Source organism: Tenrec ecaudatus, chromosome 1 (assembly GCF_050624435.1).
Source record: "Tenrec ecaudatus isolate mTenEca1 chromosome 1, mTenEca1.hap1, whole genome shotgun sequence".
In the NCBI taxonomy this organism is placed as follows: Eukaryota; Metazoa; Chordata; class Mammalia; order Afrosoricida; family Tenrecidae; genus Tenrec; species Tenrec ecaudatus.
Genome location: NC_134530.1, coordinates 262,940,008 through 262,959,018, shown reverse-complemented (window position 1 = coordinate 262,959,018; position 19,011 = coordinate 262,940,008). Strand labels below are relative to the sequence as shown.

At 39.1% G+C, this 19,011-nt stretch overlaps 1 protein-coding gene across 3 annotated transcripts in view; it reads right to left on the bottom strand.

Moving 5' to 3' along the window:
* Positions 1-19,011, bottom strand: part of GNPAT (glyceronephosphate O-acyltransferase) — a 50,366-nt gene that overhangs the window by 13,625 nt on the left and 17,730 nt on the right. The window contains exons 3-9 of one of the 3 annotated variants that reach the window (XM_075532009.1): positions 11,390-11,566; positions 8,403-8,532; positions 6,931-7,157; positions 6,647-6,722; positions 5,774-5,925; positions 5,522-5,652; positions 3,905-4,128 (exon numbers count right to left, since the gene is read on the bottom strand). In XM_075532009.1, the coding sequence (XP_075388124.1) occupies positions 3,905-4,128; positions 5,522-5,652; positions 5,774-5,925; positions 6,647-6,722; positions 6,931-7,157; positions 8,403-8,532; positions 11,390-11,566 (1,117 nt within the window). The remainder of the gene's footprint in view (positions 1-3,904; positions 4,129-5,521; positions 5,653-5,773; positions 5,926-6,646; positions 6,723-6,930; positions 7,158-8,402; positions 8,533-11,389; positions 11,567-19,011) is intronic. The other 2 variants (XM_075532018.1, XM_075532029.1) reach the window with 2 other exon arrangements.

Genomic DNA, 19,011 nt, shown 5'->3' with positions numbered 1-19,011 from the left:
AAGATCGTTTCGGTTCAAATATCCCTTCCATGAAATCTTCCCAGACTGTGGACTCTTTCCTACAGTAATCACCTGGAGTTTGTCCACGGCTCTGTATTCCACTGACTCCTCATGACTAGTTTACACATGACTAGCCTACTCCACCTCCGTACACCAGAACCTATAGCACAGGAACTGCATCTCAACACTGGCTAAGTCCTCAATGTAGACTTGAGAAATGAAAACTACTTACAAACAGTAATTTATGGTCTTAAAAACGTAGTCTCTACAGTTTTGAATGGAAAGATTTAAAATACTTTAACTCTTGTCAATTGGTCATAGAACGGCGGCTGACATACTGGTGTGATGTTAGAAACTACGCCACCAGGGCTTCAAATACAAGAAGGTCACCTCTGGTAGAGAAGTGTCAGTGGAGCTTTAGCCTAAAAAGAGACGTGGAAGGAAGACCTGGTGATCTATTTCCAAACAGTGTGGCCAGTGAAAAACCTTATGAAGGGCAGTGGAACACTGTCTAATGTAGTGCCCGAGGCTTAGCCCCTCGGGTTGGCAGGCACTTCATGGGTTTCTGAGAAAAGAGATGCCTCCTCAAACAAGAATTGGCCTTAAAGAAACACGCAGAATCAAGCTTCATGACTCAAAATGAGGAGAAACATGGAAAGTTTGAGTCTAGGAAAGTATGAGTCCAAGAGAATTGGAAGTCGTCAAAAGTGAAATGGGATGAGTAAGGATAAATCTCCTAAACACTAGTGAGCGGAAATGTAAGGGTTTTGGTGTTTAGGAGTGAAATAAACATATGGTCTACTATGCTTGAAATGACAAATTGAATCTAAATGGTATCACATTCATCATCAAAAAGAACTTTTCGAGATTTATCCTAAGATACAACGTAGTCAATGATAGGATAATATTTATATACTTGTAAGGAAGACCAGTTAATGTTAATGGGAGTACCATTACGTTAACACACCAACAAATACTGCCCAAGATAAATAGAAAATGATTACTAACATCTGTGGTCTGAAATCGATCATATGTTATGCGCAAATTTGAAACAAAAAGAAGCATTGATAGTTAGAAAATATGACTTTGCGTGACAGAATCTTACAAGAACATTTTCCTCATCACAAATATCTTTTCTCGAAAACACAAAATGGTGAGTTTAATATTGTCAGTTGGAACAAGGCCAATGGCCAACAATAGAACAGACCATCAATTTCTCATGTATAAATTCAGGTAGAAGAAAATTCAAAACAAATCTACAAGAGGCAAAGTGCAACCTTGAGTATATCCTTCGTGAATTTACTGAACTCAAGAATAGATCTGACTCAGACCAGTTAAAGGATGATATCAAGGACATTGTCCATGAGGAAAGTAAAAATCATTAAAAAGATAGGAAAGAAAGGCCAATGTGGATGCCAAAAGATTCTGAAACTTGCTTTTGAACTAGGGGAGTTAAAAGTGAATGGAAGGAAAAAATGAAGTAAACTAGCTGAACAGAAAACTTCAAAGGGTGGCTATACTAGATAAAGTAAAGTAGTGTAACGAAATATGTAAAGACCTAGAGGAAGAAAACCAAAGAGAAAGGATGCCAACGGCATTTTTTTAAGTTGGAAGAACTGAAGAAAAAATTAAAGCCTTGAGTTGTAATATTTAAAGATTCAAGGGGCAAGATAGCAAATAGGTAGCATCAGAATATGGAAGGATTCAAAAACTGAATGTGGTGGTGATTGTATAACTCTTCTTGATGTGACTGAACTATTGAATTTTATGATATGTGAATTATATGGCAATAAAACTGTTGGGGAGAAAAGAGAAGGCAATGGAATAAATAGTCACTGTTGCACTGAAGGCACTGTAAAAAAACCAGACGCCCAGAAGAACTGACTGAATACCAATTAAGATGTTTCAACAATGGATGCAGTGGTGGGTACACTCTCTCATCTATGCCACAAAATGTGGAAGACTGCTACTTGGCTAACTGACTGGACTACTAATGTCCATTCCAAATAAAGGCACCCAACAGAATGCATGCATGCACATAGATAGATAGATAGTAGAGTACCACCAACATCATCCGCAAGATAATAAAAAAATACCAACAAGGAACTGCTAGAAATTCAAGCCAGATTCAAGATATAAGGGTTATCACTAATGTCGGATGGATCTTGACTGAAGGTAGAGAAATCAGAAAGATATTTATCCATGATTTATTTGACAATGAAAAGGCATTTAACTATGTGGATCATAACAAATTATAGATACTATCAAGAAAAATGGGAATTTCAGAATATTAATTATACTCATACGAAACCTGTATATAGACCAGTGGGTAGTTATTCCAACAGAACAAGACAGTTATTACAAAAGAAGCATGGTTTAAAGTCAGGAAAGATGTGCTTAGGGTTGCATCTTTCCTCATACTTATTCAATCTGTATGCTGGGTAAATAATCTGAGAAACTGGACTACATAAAGAAGACTGGAGGAAGACTCATTAACAGCCTGCGATATGCAGATGATACAATCTTGCTTCATGAAAGTGAAGAAAACTTGAAGCACTTACTGATGACAATCAAAGACTACAGACTTCTGTATGGATTATACCTCAAAATAAAGAAAACAAAACTCATTACAACTGGGCCAATACACAATAGCATGATAAACAAGGAAAAATTGAAATAGTCAAAGATTTCATTTTACTTAGATCCCAAATCAGTGTCCCTGGAAGCAGCCACCATGAAATCACACAGTGTATTGCATTTGGGCAAGTCTGTTCTTTACAGGGTCTTTTTGAAGTGTTAAAAAGCAAAGATGTCGTTTTGAGGACTGAGGTGCAGCTGACACATACCTCGGCATTTTCATCACCTCCTACGCATTGGAAAGCTAGGCAATGAAGAAGAACTGATGCCTTTGAATTAATGGCGCTTGCAAAAAATATTCTTGCCAGAAGAATGAACAAATCAGAGTTGGGAAAAACATAGTTAGAATGCTCTTCAGAAGCAAGGATTATTCTCACATACTTTATACATTTTATCAAGGGGACTAATGCCTGGGGAAGGCCACGTCTGGTCAGAGAAAGAGAGGGTCAATGAAAAAGAAGAAGCTCCTCAATGCAATGGATTGACACAACAGCTGCAAAATGAGCTTAAGCAAAACAATGATTGTTTGTTCTACTGTACATAAGCTTGCTGTGAGTTCGAACAATCCAGTAACACAGAACTACAAGAACGACATTGTCATATATAAATCCCAATCTCCCAGCATAATATTGAAAGACTGTTTTTAAAAAGTAGTTATTACGGATAATTGTATAAAGTGTACATTTGTACTTTATAATATATACAAAATATCATATTACCTAAGTTATATATGGGTGGATATGGAAGGAAGAACATACAGACCATGAAGGATTCAGGTATTTATTCTTAACTCCACCAAGTACAAAGGATAATATTCTAATGCTTGAACTTTTAAAATCCAGAAGGGAAAAATGTCATAGTAAATTATTCTCAAATAACCAACCCGGAGTGTTCAAGGTCCTATAAAACTTATCTACTGCAATTGAGTTGATTTCTACTTCAGCAATGCTGTAGGGCAGAGTCGAAATGCTCCCTGGGGTTTCCCAGGCTACGACTGGTTACAGCAGTGGAAAAGCTCGTCTTTCTCCCACAGAGGGGCTGCAGGTTTGACCTGCTGACTCTGCAGCCGATGTATAGCCAACTGCTACCAGGCTCCTTTAATGACATATATGGATTAAAACACAAAAAAACACAATAGATTTGCTTTCACTCTCTGAGCAATGCTCTGCTCAAAACCTGATATTGGTTTTTCATGTCTACGTTAAAATTCTTCAAAATTAACAAATAAATAAAGCAAGTATCCATCACGTATGTCACACATATGTACCAGGCCAGATGATAAATCCTCCAAATGCCTGTGTTACACCTTTCAGCCACAAGGTCTTTGCAACTAGAGCATCAAAGTTCATGGATGGCAAATTCTGGAGCAAAACAGCAACTATCAGGGCCCATGGGCTCAAAACCATGTTTTCAATTTGCAGAAGCTGCATTTTGTAGGCAACTTCAGTGACAAAGGTGTGCATGTCCTCTGACTGCTTCTGAGCAATGTATCTAAAAGAGAGCACAAAACAATTACAGCTCTGCTAGCTAGAGAAACGTGAATGGAAAGAGAAGACAACACAGACACTAGCGGTATCTCACAGATTCTCTTAGTCAAATACATTACGACGGTACGCAGACTTTCCTACTTCTCCAGGGTATGCTCTTGAGAGGTGATAAACTGATTTAAAGGGAGTCCCAGACTGAGAACAAAATAAAAAACTCTTTTTCTTTAGAAGTGGGCTGCATCAGATGGGTGAAGACGGCATCAGCCTGTCCAAGCAGGAGCAACTCCTTTGTCTTCTTAGGCTCTACACTATATTTAAAACATTTTGGCTGCAGAGTACACTTATCAGACTACATAATAACTGTGTGTGTTTGCATTGGATATTCTATAGGGTTTGCCTGAGTCTTACATGGCCCTCTTCCAAGAAGCTTAAAAGCATTTAGCACGAGCTACCACCATCTTCATCTGCAAGCTTCTTTGTGCAATACCCAAACCTAGAATAATGTAATACTGGGAACCCCCTGAGAGCTGGCTGGAGCAGGGATATGCACTGGCTTAAAAGCAGCCAGATGATAAAGTGGTTTAACAGAAACGCTTTAGCTAGGAGGGTGTCCTGCACTAGCTAATAACTGGGCAACTCCATTAGAGATCTATAGAGAAAACCTACAGCAACTAAAAGCAAATACAGGTTTCTGAGATGATTACTCAAACTGCCTTTGAGACACCATACCTGTCCTTGGACTGTGAGAGCTACAGGCAACTTCTTTATGACAGTGCAGTCCTGTGAAGTGAGGCTATTGTAATAATTTGTCTTCCTACTTCATATGTATATTTCTTGAAATTAAGACAACCCAAAAGTGCATCTATACCCTGTATCCTGAAAGTTTAACTGTATCCTGAAAGAATCTAAAGCATTTACTTGCTCATAAAACAGCAATTCATTTTCTTGAGAACGGGGACTCACTCTCATCCATTCATTATTCTTACTCGATTCTTTTTAGGATCAAAAATAATACTTAAATCATACTTTGACTGGACTCTCAATTCCTATACAAATACTGGTTTACAATGAATCTGACTACTTTTAAATTAGTGGGGAGCTGGCTCCCTGAGAATACACGTTGTTTGAGTTTTCAAGTTTGACATCCTGTAGTTAGTCATCTTTTGGCAAGCATACAGTTCTTCTTTAATTAGCTGCTTCGACCGGAGAAAATGTGATGCTAGTGCTTCCTCAGTCATGTGCTGTGAGACCTCGGGGAAACCAGGTTTCAAGCTGAGAAATGTCTCTCAAGTATCACAACTCAGGCTCTCAGACTTCTATGTAAGTTTTAAAAACGTACTTCATCAGTAAATATCATATGTATTTCTTCAGCAATAACATAGCAAAGAGCCTTGTACCTTGGCACCAAGTTATAAGGGCTCCGATCCATCCTCCCTGCTGCCAAAGATCGAACTGATACAGGGTCTCCAAAGTACACATGGATGCTTCCAAAATTTTCAGAGAGAATCTTCCTGGCTTTCAACAACCCCTAAGAGTAGTACAAAAGAAGAAAAGAACACAAAGAGGAGCGTGTTTAGGAGTTAATAAGTGCACAAGTTAGAACAGTCTCAAAATGAAAATAAAGTCTAATCTGGGTGGCTTTTACATACAGTTGTAGATTCTTTAGGCTTAGGAACCCCTAGAAGTTCATATACATAAAGAGATTCTTCCAATATCTTATCATAACTGATGCTAATTGGAACAAGGTAGGTATCAAAAACTTCTCTTTTAAAAAATGGTTCCATCACGATATTCAGAAGACCTGAAAACACAGGGAAAAACATTCCATTACATACACTGGAGAGGAAAGCAACTGAGGAAACAGACAGGAATATACTAAAAGTGCACAGTTTACATAAGACAATACAATACACTCGTATTTAAACATTTAAACTAGAAGAAATAGCAAAGGAAAGAAAATCTTGGCCAAAAAAATGTCAAAATCTATGTAGTTGTTATGATGAAGCCATGTTTAAAGCTTTCTTCTTTTTTTAAATTAAATCATTTTATTGGGGGCTTGTACAACTCTTATCACAACCTATCTATACATCCATTGTCTCAAATATATTTATTTGTACATATGTTGTCATCATCATTTTCAAAGCATTTCCTTTCTACTTGAGCCCTTGGTATCAGCTCCTCATTTTTCCCCCTCCCTCCCTCATGAACCCTTGATAATTAACAAATTATTATTTTTTTCATGTCTTGTACTATCCGATGTCTCCCCACACCCCCTTGTCTGTTGTCCACCCTCCTTGGGAGGAGTTTATGGGTGGGTCATTGTGATCGGTTTCCCCTTTCTCCCCCCACCTTCGCCTAACCCTCCTGGTATGGCTCCTCTCAATATTGGTCCCGAGGAGTTTATCTGTCCTGTACTCCCTGTGTTTCCAGCTCTTATCTGTACCCATGTACATGCTCTGGTCTAGCCAGATTTGTAAGGTACAACACAAAAACAATAATCTTCTAATCCACATGTGACCTACCCAATTTAGGAGTCAGTGTCTTGGCCGAACGGCTTCTTGTCCCTTCGAGGAAAAATTCAACAGGAGCATAACCATTCTTTAAAGAGAAAAAGACAAACAAAACAAAACACAAAACCCATTGCCTACTCTCAAAATGATAAATGCTTCTTTTGATGCCTTTTCCCAAGTTCCCCCACCCCCTGGCCTCTGAACAAACACTGCTTACAGTGTAATTTAAAGAAAGAACCACACAGATTAAACATTACTGAGGTTAGCAACATTCCGACAAGGGGGAAAAAACTAACCAAGCAGCTCATCCAGAAGTTACACATTGAATCAAGTCTCATAGGAACCACCAGTGAGAACATAATACAGCTGGAAAGTACTTGGTAAGACCCGTTTACCCGAAGCATGGTTTTTACATATTCGGAGAACACAGCCCAGTAGAGTCTATCGCCACCAAAGGTTCGCCGCATGAAAAAGGCACCAGACATTCGCAGCAGTTCACCAACCAGTTTCATTCCCAGGAAGTCTAAAAAATACAGAAGGGGCGAACTTGAGCTCTTGAAACTTCTCATCAAGATTTAAACTCCAAAAATGCACTATGAAGCAAGATTTCGTGTGATTCACCAAAGATACTAATAATTATGCTTAGAAATCCTTACGGTAAAGGAATGACTTTGTGGGCCAGGTGGTCACGAAGAAGCTACGGTATACACTCTTGTATAAGCTGAGTTTTCCAGCACATTTTTAATGTAGGTTCTGTGGTAAAATTAGGTGCCTTGGCTGACACTTGGGTCGGCGTATACTCAAGTATATACAGTACTTGGTGCCACTCCATGTATCACTGCTTCAACAGCCACACTGGCTAGAGACCAGGGTAACAGCAGGGAGTGAGGTACCCTTGACAATGGCGATACCAATTCCATTAGTCACACGGCTGACCTTGATATCAGGACAAGATGTGACTTTAAAGCTCTGTCTAGCCTGGCCAAATCAGTTTTCACCTTTCTCCTACTAGTTAAAAATACCAACATCATTTCAGTGGAACAGATAGAAATCTGGAATGAAAGGAAGAGTTCTACCACATTTAATATCCCTAATTTTCAAATAACTTACTCACACATCTCTACTTTTAAAGTGAGTTGATAAAAGAGTTACTTGCCTTAACTATCCTACCTGCACGAATCAATCCTACAAAAACAGAAGCATGACTATAAAAATAGATTGCAGTGAGTTTATGTTAAGGGAAAGGAGACAAGGCAGAAACTAATGAGAATAATTGTCCAACTTGGAGAATGTTATCAAATGCCACTGATCTGTATATATAGACACTTGAGTATATTCTCCACAACAAAAATAAATCAGTAAAAAAATAAATTGTCACATTTATTTTGCAGCATAGTTACGACAGCAAAACCACAAAAATATGATATATAATGCATTGCTGCATGCTATACAGCCATTAAAAGTAACAAAAAATCTACTGACCTAAAGAAATTAAAATAATAAGAAACACAAATACAAAAGACAGGTCACATAGATTCATAATATAGGCTCATTTTTCACACCAAACCTAAAATCCCATGTGTACATATGCTTGTTCGTGTCTAGGTAAGCACAATAAAACACAGCACGAGAGAATAAAACCCAACCTTGTTACACAAAGGGATTTTAAGAAAGGAGTAATCCTTCAAATACCTCAACATTATTAAAATCATTACAGGGAACATTTTGATTTTTATAATAAACAAAATGTAGAAAAAGAAACACTTACCCATTCCTGCGGCTATGACTGGAACGGGTAAATCATAGTTGTATAAAAGAAAAGACAGTATCAGAAAGTCGATGTAACTGCGGTGACTAGGCAGCAGAATAACTGGATGCTCCTGAATGGCTCGCTGTAGCTTAAAAACAAATTTCCAATTTTGAGTCATCTTTGCCCAAATCATCTAAAGTTAGATCTTAAAGTAGAGAATAGAAGAGTTCATGTATAAAATATCTATATACATTTTCCATATATGTAACTATTCCACACATATGTTTGTGTATGCTTATCTATATGTATGTACATATCTCATGTAACTAAAAAGTCACTGCCGTGGAGTCAATTCTGATCCATAGTGATCCCTAGGACAGAGGAGACCTTCCCCTGTGGATTTCTGAAACTGTAACTCTACCAGAGTAGAAATCCTCATCTTTCTCCCATAAACCAAACTGCTGACCTTGCGATTAACAGCCCACTGATGAAGAAAAGCTGATGGTGCCAGGCTATCAAAAGATACAGCATCTAGGGTCTTAAAGGCTTGAAGGTAAACAAGCAGCCATCTAGCTCAGAAGCAATAAAGCCCACATGGAAGAAGCACACCAGCCTGTGTGATCACGAGGTGTCAAGGGCTCAGTTACTAGGCATCAAAGAACAAAAAATCGTATCATTGTGTGCTCACCTCCACGATACGATCGCTGAAGACAAATGGGTGCATAAGCAAATGTGGCAAACAAAAGCTGATGGTGACTGGTTATCAAAAGATATAATATCTGGGGTCTTAAAGGCTTGAAAGTAAACAAGTGGCCATCTAGCTCAGAAGCAACAAAGCTCACATGGAATAAGCACACCAGCCTGTGCGATCACGAGGTGTCGAAGGGATCAGTTATCAGGCATCATCAGAACAAAAATCTAATCATAGTGAATGAGCGGGGGAGTGCGGAGTGGAGACCCAAAGCCCATTTGTAGGCCACTGGACATCCCCTTGCAGAGGGGTCTCAGGGAGGAGACGAGCCAGACAGGGTGCGATTAGCAACGATGAAACATACAACTTTCCTCTAGTTCCTAAATGTTTCTTCCTCCCCCACTATCATGATCCCAGTTCTACCATACAAATCTGGCTAGATCAGAGGAAGTACACTGGTACAGATAGGAACTGGAAACACAGGGAATCTAGGGCAGATGATCCCTTCAGGACCAGTGGTGTGAGTGGTGATACTGGAAGGGTACAGGGAAGGTGTGTTGGAAAGGGGTAACCGATTACAAGGACCTACATGTGACCTCCTCCCTGGGGGACGGACTACAGAAAGGTGGGTGAAGGGAGAAGTCAGACAGGGCAAGATATGACAAAATAATAATTAATAAATTATCAAGGGTTCATGAGGGAGGGTGGAATGGGGAGGAGGGAAAAAAACGAGGAGCTAATGCCAGGGGCTTAGGTGGAGAGCAAATGTTTTGAGAATGATGAGGATAATGAAAGTGTAAAAGTGCTCTACACAATTGATGAATTGATGTATGTATGGATTATAAGAGTTGTATGGAGACCCCGGGTAGGGCAAGATATGACAAAATAACGAGGTATAAATTACCAAGGGCATATGAGGGAGGGGGGAAAGGGGAGGGAGGGGAAAAAAAAAAAAAGAGGACCTGATGCAAGGAGCTTAAGTGGAGAGCAAATCCCTTGAGAATGATTGGGGCAGGGAATGTATGGATGTGCTTTATACAATTGATGTATGTATATGTATGGATTGTGGTAAGAGTTGTTTGAGTCCCTAATAAAATGTAAAAGAAGAAAAGAGAAAAAAAATGATTAGGGCAAAGACTGTACAGATGTGCTTTATACAATTGATGTATGTATATGTATGAACTGTGAAAAGAATTGTATCAGCCCCAATAAATTGTTAAAAAAAAAAAAAAAAAAGAGTTGTATGGGCCCCTAATAAAATGATTGGAAAAAAAAGCCCACTGTGTAACCACTATGTCACCAGGGCTTCTACATATCTCATATGTAATATATTCAACTCCCCCACCAAGCACACAAAGCAATTTATCCTAACCAGGTAAAATATTATTTCAGCATTCTAGATAAATAGTTTGACATAATGAAAGAATATTAAAAACATAAACTTTTGGGGCCAGTGATGGTTTAGCTGTAGAATTTTTTTCCTGAGCTAACAATGCCTCATTGGGACAGTTAAGTAACAGTCTTTTATACTCCTTCTCTAAGGGATCTTTATTGACCAATCTATCTGAAAAATGTAAACCTTTTTTTTCCAAGACAAAATGTCATTTGCAATTTGAAATAAATATTTCACAATATATAATTACATATTGTTTTTGTGATTAATAATTATGCTTTCATTTTTATTTACGTATTTAATTTTAAAAGGTGCTGGTCTTTTTAAAAATCATTTTACTGGATCAAAATAATCATGATAATGATCACGAATATATATTAGTAGGGCACCATATTAAGCATTTCATATACTAAGCATTTTACATGCATGCTTAGTATCATATGTTTAAAAGTAAGGTCTAAGCCTCAGCTACCTCATTTATAAAATAGTCATGCATCTAATAAATGGTGGAGTCAGGAGTGTGATTCAAGTCAATGACTGGTAAAATATGAATAACAATTGGATCACTAGTACTGTTTCAAGGTATATTTCAATATTTTGGTAATAAGCTATTGAGAAAAAAATTAAGGGTTTATGAGAATCTTACTCTTCATATTGCTTTTGTACTGTTAGACACATAGGCATTACATGAGGCTGTAGGTTATCAAGCCTTACTTTTACTAAGTTAGTCTAAAAGACTGGGAGCCTGAAATTAAAAGAAAAAAGCAAACCAATAAACAAACCGTAAGAAAGGTAGAACTTCTTTTGTCTAGACTAATTAGACCTTAGTTATTTATTACTAATCAAAGTGATGTTGCCTTAAATTGACTAAATTTCAAGGAGTCAAAGATATATATATATATAAAATAAATCAATACTCACTTTCTGAATACCTTCTTCATTTACACACACTTTGGAAAAAATTTGTTTAAGTACTTTGCTTAGGATGAAAGCCAAAAAACGGACAGCTCCTAGACGAAGTTTGTGACTCATTTCATCCAGTATTTCAGAAGCTTCCTCTCTGAGTATATCAACAGATTGAAGAGATTCTTTGGAAAGCTAAAAGGAAAAAAGAAGACAAAAGTAAGTTTTAACTGATACCAGAAAGATACATTTTCACAATGCCATTATTATAAAGGGGGGTAAAATGTTTTTACCAAAGGTGGGGAAAGGATACAGTCAGGGACTTAAGGAAAGAGGGTCAGTGGAAAAAGAAAAGCAGCAGCAGCTAGAATTTATTTTTATTCAAACTTCTATGACCAGTTCCAACTGGACCACTATAACTCAAATAAAGCATGTTACTTTCCAACACAGTTGAAGCACTTAAAGGATCCTACTGGAATGTTTAAAGGCTAGGTCTAATCCATACTGAAATCTATAACCTTTGACCTTTATAAGCAAGTGCTTCCTTTCCGTTTCATTTCATCAATGGGTGTGCTTGTCCTTCCCCGGCAACTCATTTGTAGTTCTTAACATGAGTAATTTTACAGCAGACAGAGGGTAAGAAGAAAAGTAACTATTAGTCTCTTCTCTTTTTATTTCAATGGCATGATTATAAGGGGTAATTTACAATTTAATATTGCCTATGATCTCTATCATCCTCCTCATTGAAAAATAGTCTAAAGTGGAATGCATAATACACATTAAAGTATTAATTTCTGCAATTACCTCCTACAATCCATTTTAATAAATGTTTATTGTCTACTTTTGTATAGGCCAGATATACCGAGAAATTGCAGAGATCTTGTTGTCTAAAGAGAAATATAAATATAGGGACTGATATTACATAGTATACTAATCGGGGAAATAAAAACTGATGCAGTAAGGACAATTAAATGAGGTTTTTTCATCCTAAAATCTAAAACTTAAGAGATAAGCAATTATCTTATAACTATTCATCGTGTCTTGTTCCTCTTCCGTCTAGTCTTCCCACATTATAAATCAGAGAGGTCCCTTAAATGCAAAAATCATCATATCTTTCCTCCACTCAAATTCTTCAATGTATGCTACTGCAGTCTGAAAGAAAAGGGCAAGCTGAATCAGGTAAGTGGTCTGCTGAGAAACAGATGGTGGTTTCAAACTGCTGACCTTACTGTGAGCGGCCCAATGTGTACCCACCATGCAACCTGGTAGGTCCATCAATAAAGAGACATAAAGGAAAAGAAGCCTGTAAGGTATGAAATTTGCTTACAGAAAATCATATGCCTTTGGCCTTAATTCCTAAAAACCTCACAAGGCAATGATGTAATTTATCTTACTGAGGCATCATATAATGAGACCTACAAGAACCTTGAATTACAAGATTCAGCTGAGCTTTCTGGTTGGCAAAATAACCATTCCATGTCTCTATTGGAAATTCTGCTCTGAGATCTCTTTTGGAGCGTACTATATGCATCTTTTCATTTGCATCTTTTTTATTGTTGTTACATTACAGCTATTATCATTGGCATGGTATTTCCTGTGCACTCTGTGAGTTGTTCCAGCAAATTATAGGCCCCTACAGCATAATAGAGGCTGACTGGTCTGTAGGTGGGGGGGGGGGTGTTTGGTGGAGGCAGTCATGTAGACTCCCAAGCTTTCGTTGGTACCCTAAGTAGGTAAAAGAATATCTTAAATGTAGGACTAGCTGATGTAAAGTGAAGGGAGTCGTGTGGACTCCCAAGCTTGTGGCTGATATAGCTGCAAATGGCTGGACATGAGGAAAAGGCTTCATGAGCAATAGAGTCTGATCTGAACAGGGAGGAGAAGCTGAGATTTCCAGAGGAGAGTGGAGTAGAGATTTGTTATCGACCCTACAATTTGGCAGTAGAAAGTGGGTGATCTTAATTTCCCTGGATTGGTTTCACACAATTGATGATGAAGATGTGGTTCACTAGAGTGAACCTGACAGTGCAAAACCCATGAAGACAACTGAAGAATGATCAATCTATAGAGAAAGAGAGAAGAAAAGTATATCATGAAAAGAAAGGAAAACAAAGTTAGTAGTGCAAAAGGCTACTACATATTTGAATGAGTTAGATTTAAGCTACAAGGAAGTCATTCACAATCTTGGAAAGAATTACTACAGTGGATTGGATACCAATGAGATCCCCAAAAGTTGAGTGCTTTAAAAAAGGGTAAAGAAATGAGTCAAACAAATACAGTAAATATAGCCACCTATTTTTTTTATCATTTTATTACGGACTCATACAACTCTGATCACAATCCATACATATACATACATCAATTGTATAAAGCACATCTGTACATTCTTTGCCCTAATCATTTTCACAGCATTTGCTCTCCACTTAAGCCCTTTGCATCAAGTCCTCTTTTTTCCCCTCCCTCCCTGCTCCCCCTTCCCTCATGCGCCCTTGATAATTTATAATTATTTTGTCATATCTTGCCCTATGCGGTGTCTCACTTCACTCCCTTTTCTGTTGTCCGTCCCCCAGGGAGAAGGTCACATCGGTTCCCCCTTTCCAACCCACTCACCCTCTACCCTTCCAGTATCGCCCCTCAAACCCCTGGTCCTGAAGGTATCATCCACCCTAGATTCCCTGTGCCTCCAGCTCCTATCTGCACCAGTGTACAACCTCGGCTCTATTCAGTCTTGCAAGGTAGAATTCGGATCATGGTAGTGGGGGGGGGGGGGAGGAAGCATTTAGGAACTGGAGGAAAGCTGTATTCCTCATTGGTGCTATGTCGCACCCTGACTGACTCATCTCCTCCCCTAGACCCCTCTGTGGGGGGATCTCTCCAGTGGCCGACAAATGGGCTTTGGGTCTCCACTCTGCACTTCCCCCTTCATTCACTAAGGTAAGATATTTTATTTTTTGATGATGCCTGATACCTGATCCCTTCAATACCTTGTGATCGCACAGGCTGGTGTGCTTCTTCCATGTGGGCTTTGTTGCTTCTGAGCTAGATGGCCGCTTGTTCACCTTCAAGACTTTAAGACCCCAGACACTATCTCTTTTGATAGCCGGGCACCATCAGCTTTCTTCACATTTGCTTATGCACCCGTTTGATCTCGGCGATCGTATCATGGAGGTGTGCAGCCAATGATATGATTTTTTGTTCTTTGATGTCTGATACTTGATCCCATTGACACCTCATGATCACACAGGCTGGTGTGTTCTTCCATGTGGGCTTTGTTGCTTCTGAGCTAGATGGCCGCTTGTTTATCTTCAAGCCTTTAAGACCCCAGACGCTACCTCTTTTGATAGCCGGGCACCATCAGCTTTCTTCACCACATTTGCTTGTTCACCCGCTTTGGCTCCAGCGGTTGTGTCGGGAGGGTGAGCATCATAGAATGCCAATTTAATAGAAGAAAGTATTCATGCATTGAGGGAGTGCTTGAGTAGAGGCCCAAGGTCCTTCCGCCACCTTAATATTAAACCTGTATAAACACATTGATCTATTTCCCCATCCTCATATATATATTTACATGTACATGTCTTTATCTAGACCTCTAGAAATGCCCTTTGCCTCCTAGCTCTTTCCTCCATTGACTTTCCTCCTGCCCCACTATCATGCTCCGCCCCCACCTGGGTTATAGCTATAATTCTTCGTTACGTTACCCTACCCTTGATCATTCCCTAGCAGGCTTGCCACTCACACCTCACCACCAATTTGGGTCCCATGTTGTTCCCTTGTCCCTGGGTTTGTTAATACCACTTCCTTACCCCCCCACCTTCCCCTATCCCAAGTCCCCCCAGAACTGTCGGTCCCCTTGTTTTTCCTCCAGATAGTTCATCCAGTCTATCTTATTTAGACAGACCTGTGGAGATAATAACATGCACAAAAACAAGAAAGAGGAAAACAAAGCAACAGTATACAACAAAACAACAACAACAAACCACTGACAAAGAACAAAACAAAACACACCAAGAAGGAAAAGCTTGTAGTTAGTTCAAGGATCGTTTGTTGGCCCTTAGGAGTGTTTTCCAGTCCAGTCTGTTGGGGCACCATGCCCTGGCCCCAAAGTCCACTTTCAGCATTCCCTGGGGACCTTGCCGCTCCATTCCCTTGCTGTTCCGCTGCATTCCCCCAGTGCTTTGCCTCGGTGTTGTGGGATCAGGTCAGGTGCAATTCCCACACTGTGTCTCCAGTGCTGTCCCCTGTATCGCCCTTAGTCACTGAGGGGCATCATGTCTCACAGTGGGGCCAGCCATGTTGTTCTCTCTGTGGACTGGCTGCTCTAATCAGAATCATCATCCTCACAGCCTGGTGGGCCAGGCTGTGCTCCACTCTCTCCTCCTCCCCCTTCATCTGCTCCAGTGTGTTCTGATCAGTTATGTCCCTCTCCCAGAGCTGCAGAATCAATGTCGTCCTTTGAAACAAATTCTTCGGGGGGTATAGCCAACTTTTTTAAAGCGGAGAAAACTGGGAGAGTAGAACTCGACAATAGAGTACAGATGGAGTAAAAGAAGGCCTATTTAAACTAGAAAAGACTGATGGTGTTAAATGTTAATGGTAAAGAAGAAGTTGAAGAAGGATGGATAGTCAATAAAGCAACCCCCCCCCCCAAATGTCAAACTCACTGACATCAAATTTCTTACGACTCAAAGTGACCCTAGATAGGGTTTCTGAGTTTGTAGTTAATAGCCTCATCTTTTTCTCACGGAGCAACTAGTTGGTTTGAACAAATGACCTTAAGGTTAGCAGTCTAATACTTACCTAACAGTGCTACCAGGGCTCCTTCAATAGAGTGGGTAAGAGCGGATAGCATTCACAGCAAAGGAGTAAAGACTTAATTTTTAATAGAAATGAAGAATGAAATTATGGGCATTGGATATCAATACATTGGTAGATCTGATCACAGGAAATTGAGGGGAAAAAAACAACTAAGCTAGCTGTGAGTTGAGTCCAACTCATAACGATCTTATAGGACAAGGGAGAACTGCCTCTGTTGGTTTCCTAGACTGTAATTGTTTACAAGGGTCGAAAGTTTCTTCTCTCCCACAGAAAGGCTGGTGGTTCAAACTGCTGACCTTGAATTTGGTAGCCCAACTCGTAACGCACCACACTACCAGGGCTCCAGAAATTGAGAGTTCTTATAATTTTTCATCCTACTTCTCAAAGGAAATTATTTCTTCAGCGTGAAAGAAGGTGAAGGTCCAAGGAAAGTGGTGATAATTGACGAGGTCATTATGTGTAATGGAAAAGAGTTAACTAGGGAAGCAAAGAATTATTAGACAACATGTAAGTCCTAATGTGCTTCATAGACATGCTTCAAATGATCTAGATGGCATGTTTTTCACCACGATTAACAGTACAGTCAAGTTTGAGACACAATGAACTAAATAAAATCTTTTAAATAAGTCACATTTAATCTGACTGCACATTAAAATTACTTAGGGACCTTTAAAAATAATCAGAAAGCAAAAATAAAAACAGGAGAAACGCCTGTGCACTAGCCCAGAACAATTAAATCAGTCTCTACAGATAAAGCCAAGACATCATTTTATTTTACATCCATTAATTCAGTAATAAGTATTTAATGCTGAAACGAGACAAAAATTCTTGCCTTCATGGGATTTATATCCTGTTAGGTAATAATAGCTAAATTTTTACAACAGTTCACCAAGTGGCCAGGGCTGAGAGCCACTCCCTTAAGCTAATTGATGATGCCCCTTTACTTCACTTAAGAAGTAATGAACAATTAAGTACTGCTGGTCATGTTGGTTAAGGTGATGTGTCAACTTGGCTAGACCATGACAATTATGTAATGATGAATTTTTTGCAGCTATGTAATGGCAATAATTTGGCAATTACATATTGATGAAGTCTTCTTCCATTTTTGCCTTACACCAATTTTCATATAATGATCTGGTCTTTGGAATACAATGACGCCATTAAGGACTGGTTGTTAGATGCCATCGAGTCAGTTCCAACTTATAGTGACCCGATGTCCGAACACTGCTTAGTCACGTGTCATCCATGTAATTGTTGTTTGGGCCCATTGCAACCACTGCGCCAATCCATCTCCTTGAGAGCTGTCTTCTTCTTCATTGCCCTTTGACTTTATCAATCATAATATCCTTTTCCTGGGACTGGTCTCGCCTGGTTAACATGTCCAAAATAAGCAAGATGAAATTTTACCATCCTTACTCCTAAGGAGTCTTCTGGCTATACTTCCAACACAGATTTGTTTGTTCTTCTGTAGCCTGTGGTACTTTCAAAATTCTTTGCCAGCACCATAATTTAAGGCTATTAATTCTTCTTCAGTCTTCCTTATTCATATATATTTTAAAATACGCCTTAAAAATATACCTACTCCTCATTTCCTGGGTAAGGAATTCAGAGGTTGTGAAGTTACCCAGTGGGTTTGATCCACATGGTCAGCAGTTCTAAACCACGAGTAGCTCCTAGGGAGAAAGACTGGGCTTTCTACTGTCATAAACAGTTACAGTCTAGGAAACCCACTGTGGGTCACTAAAGAGTCAGCACGGACTTGATGGCAGTGAGTTAGGAGAAAGCACAGGCCTTACGTACAAATCAAGGAGAATACAGACATCAGAAATAATTCTCCACCTCAAAAGAAAACTCTAGTGAAAAGTTAAAACAGCAAGCTCAACAAAGGGAAGCCTTAAGGTGGGAAAGTGAGCTTTAATATATTGAAAATTCTTTCCTCTTCACCAATCAAAACCCAGGGCAGATTCTATGAGGCCACAGAAGATGTATGGCATAACATGAAGTGTAATGCAATATCCTGAAGCTGAATCTAGAGACTGTAGGTCATAGACTGGGTCAGGGAAAGGCCTCAAAGATGAACGGTATCCAATCTTCCTACAGTAAGCAAGAATCGCCTAATCAAAGAAGTAGAGCTAAAACACTGTGTTCCTTCATATCAGACTATTGGAATTCTGAGGCAGTTCCATCTTTCATTGGAAAATACAGGACCAGTGGCATGTGTGTTTTCCTTAAAGATGTTTACTAAGAGCAACAAGACTACGTTCTCATCTGACTAGAATGAGGTCACAGAATAGGAGCACGCAGCTATTAAAATAAAGTGCATCCTAAATCATACTCCCAGAGTTATAAGTCGGATGATCTGAAAGGTATCAGAATGGTTACACATAGTTTTCAATAGCTATAATCTTATGGAAGTAGAGTAGTAGTAGATGAGGATGACTCAAGTTGTGAAATCTCTCTTACCTTTACAACCTGGCTCTTGCCTACTTCACACACACACACACACACACACACACACGAGTTTATATATTTATATATAAAACACCATTATCCTTTCTTTTTTCTCTTTGATCTGGTTCTACTGAATTACTTTCAGTACTATCAAGGTACACGTTTTCTCTTAACTATGGGTCTTAAATAAGGCCAGAAGTTCCCAACCTTTGTTATACTTTGGAATCACCTGGGCTTCTTAAAAAATATATTGATGCCTAGCTCCCTCCCCAACACTGATTTAATGGGTATGGAAGTACTGTATATACTCGAGTATACGCCGAGTTTCCCAGCACCTTTTTCATGCAGTTTTTGTGGTAAAATTAGGTGCCTAA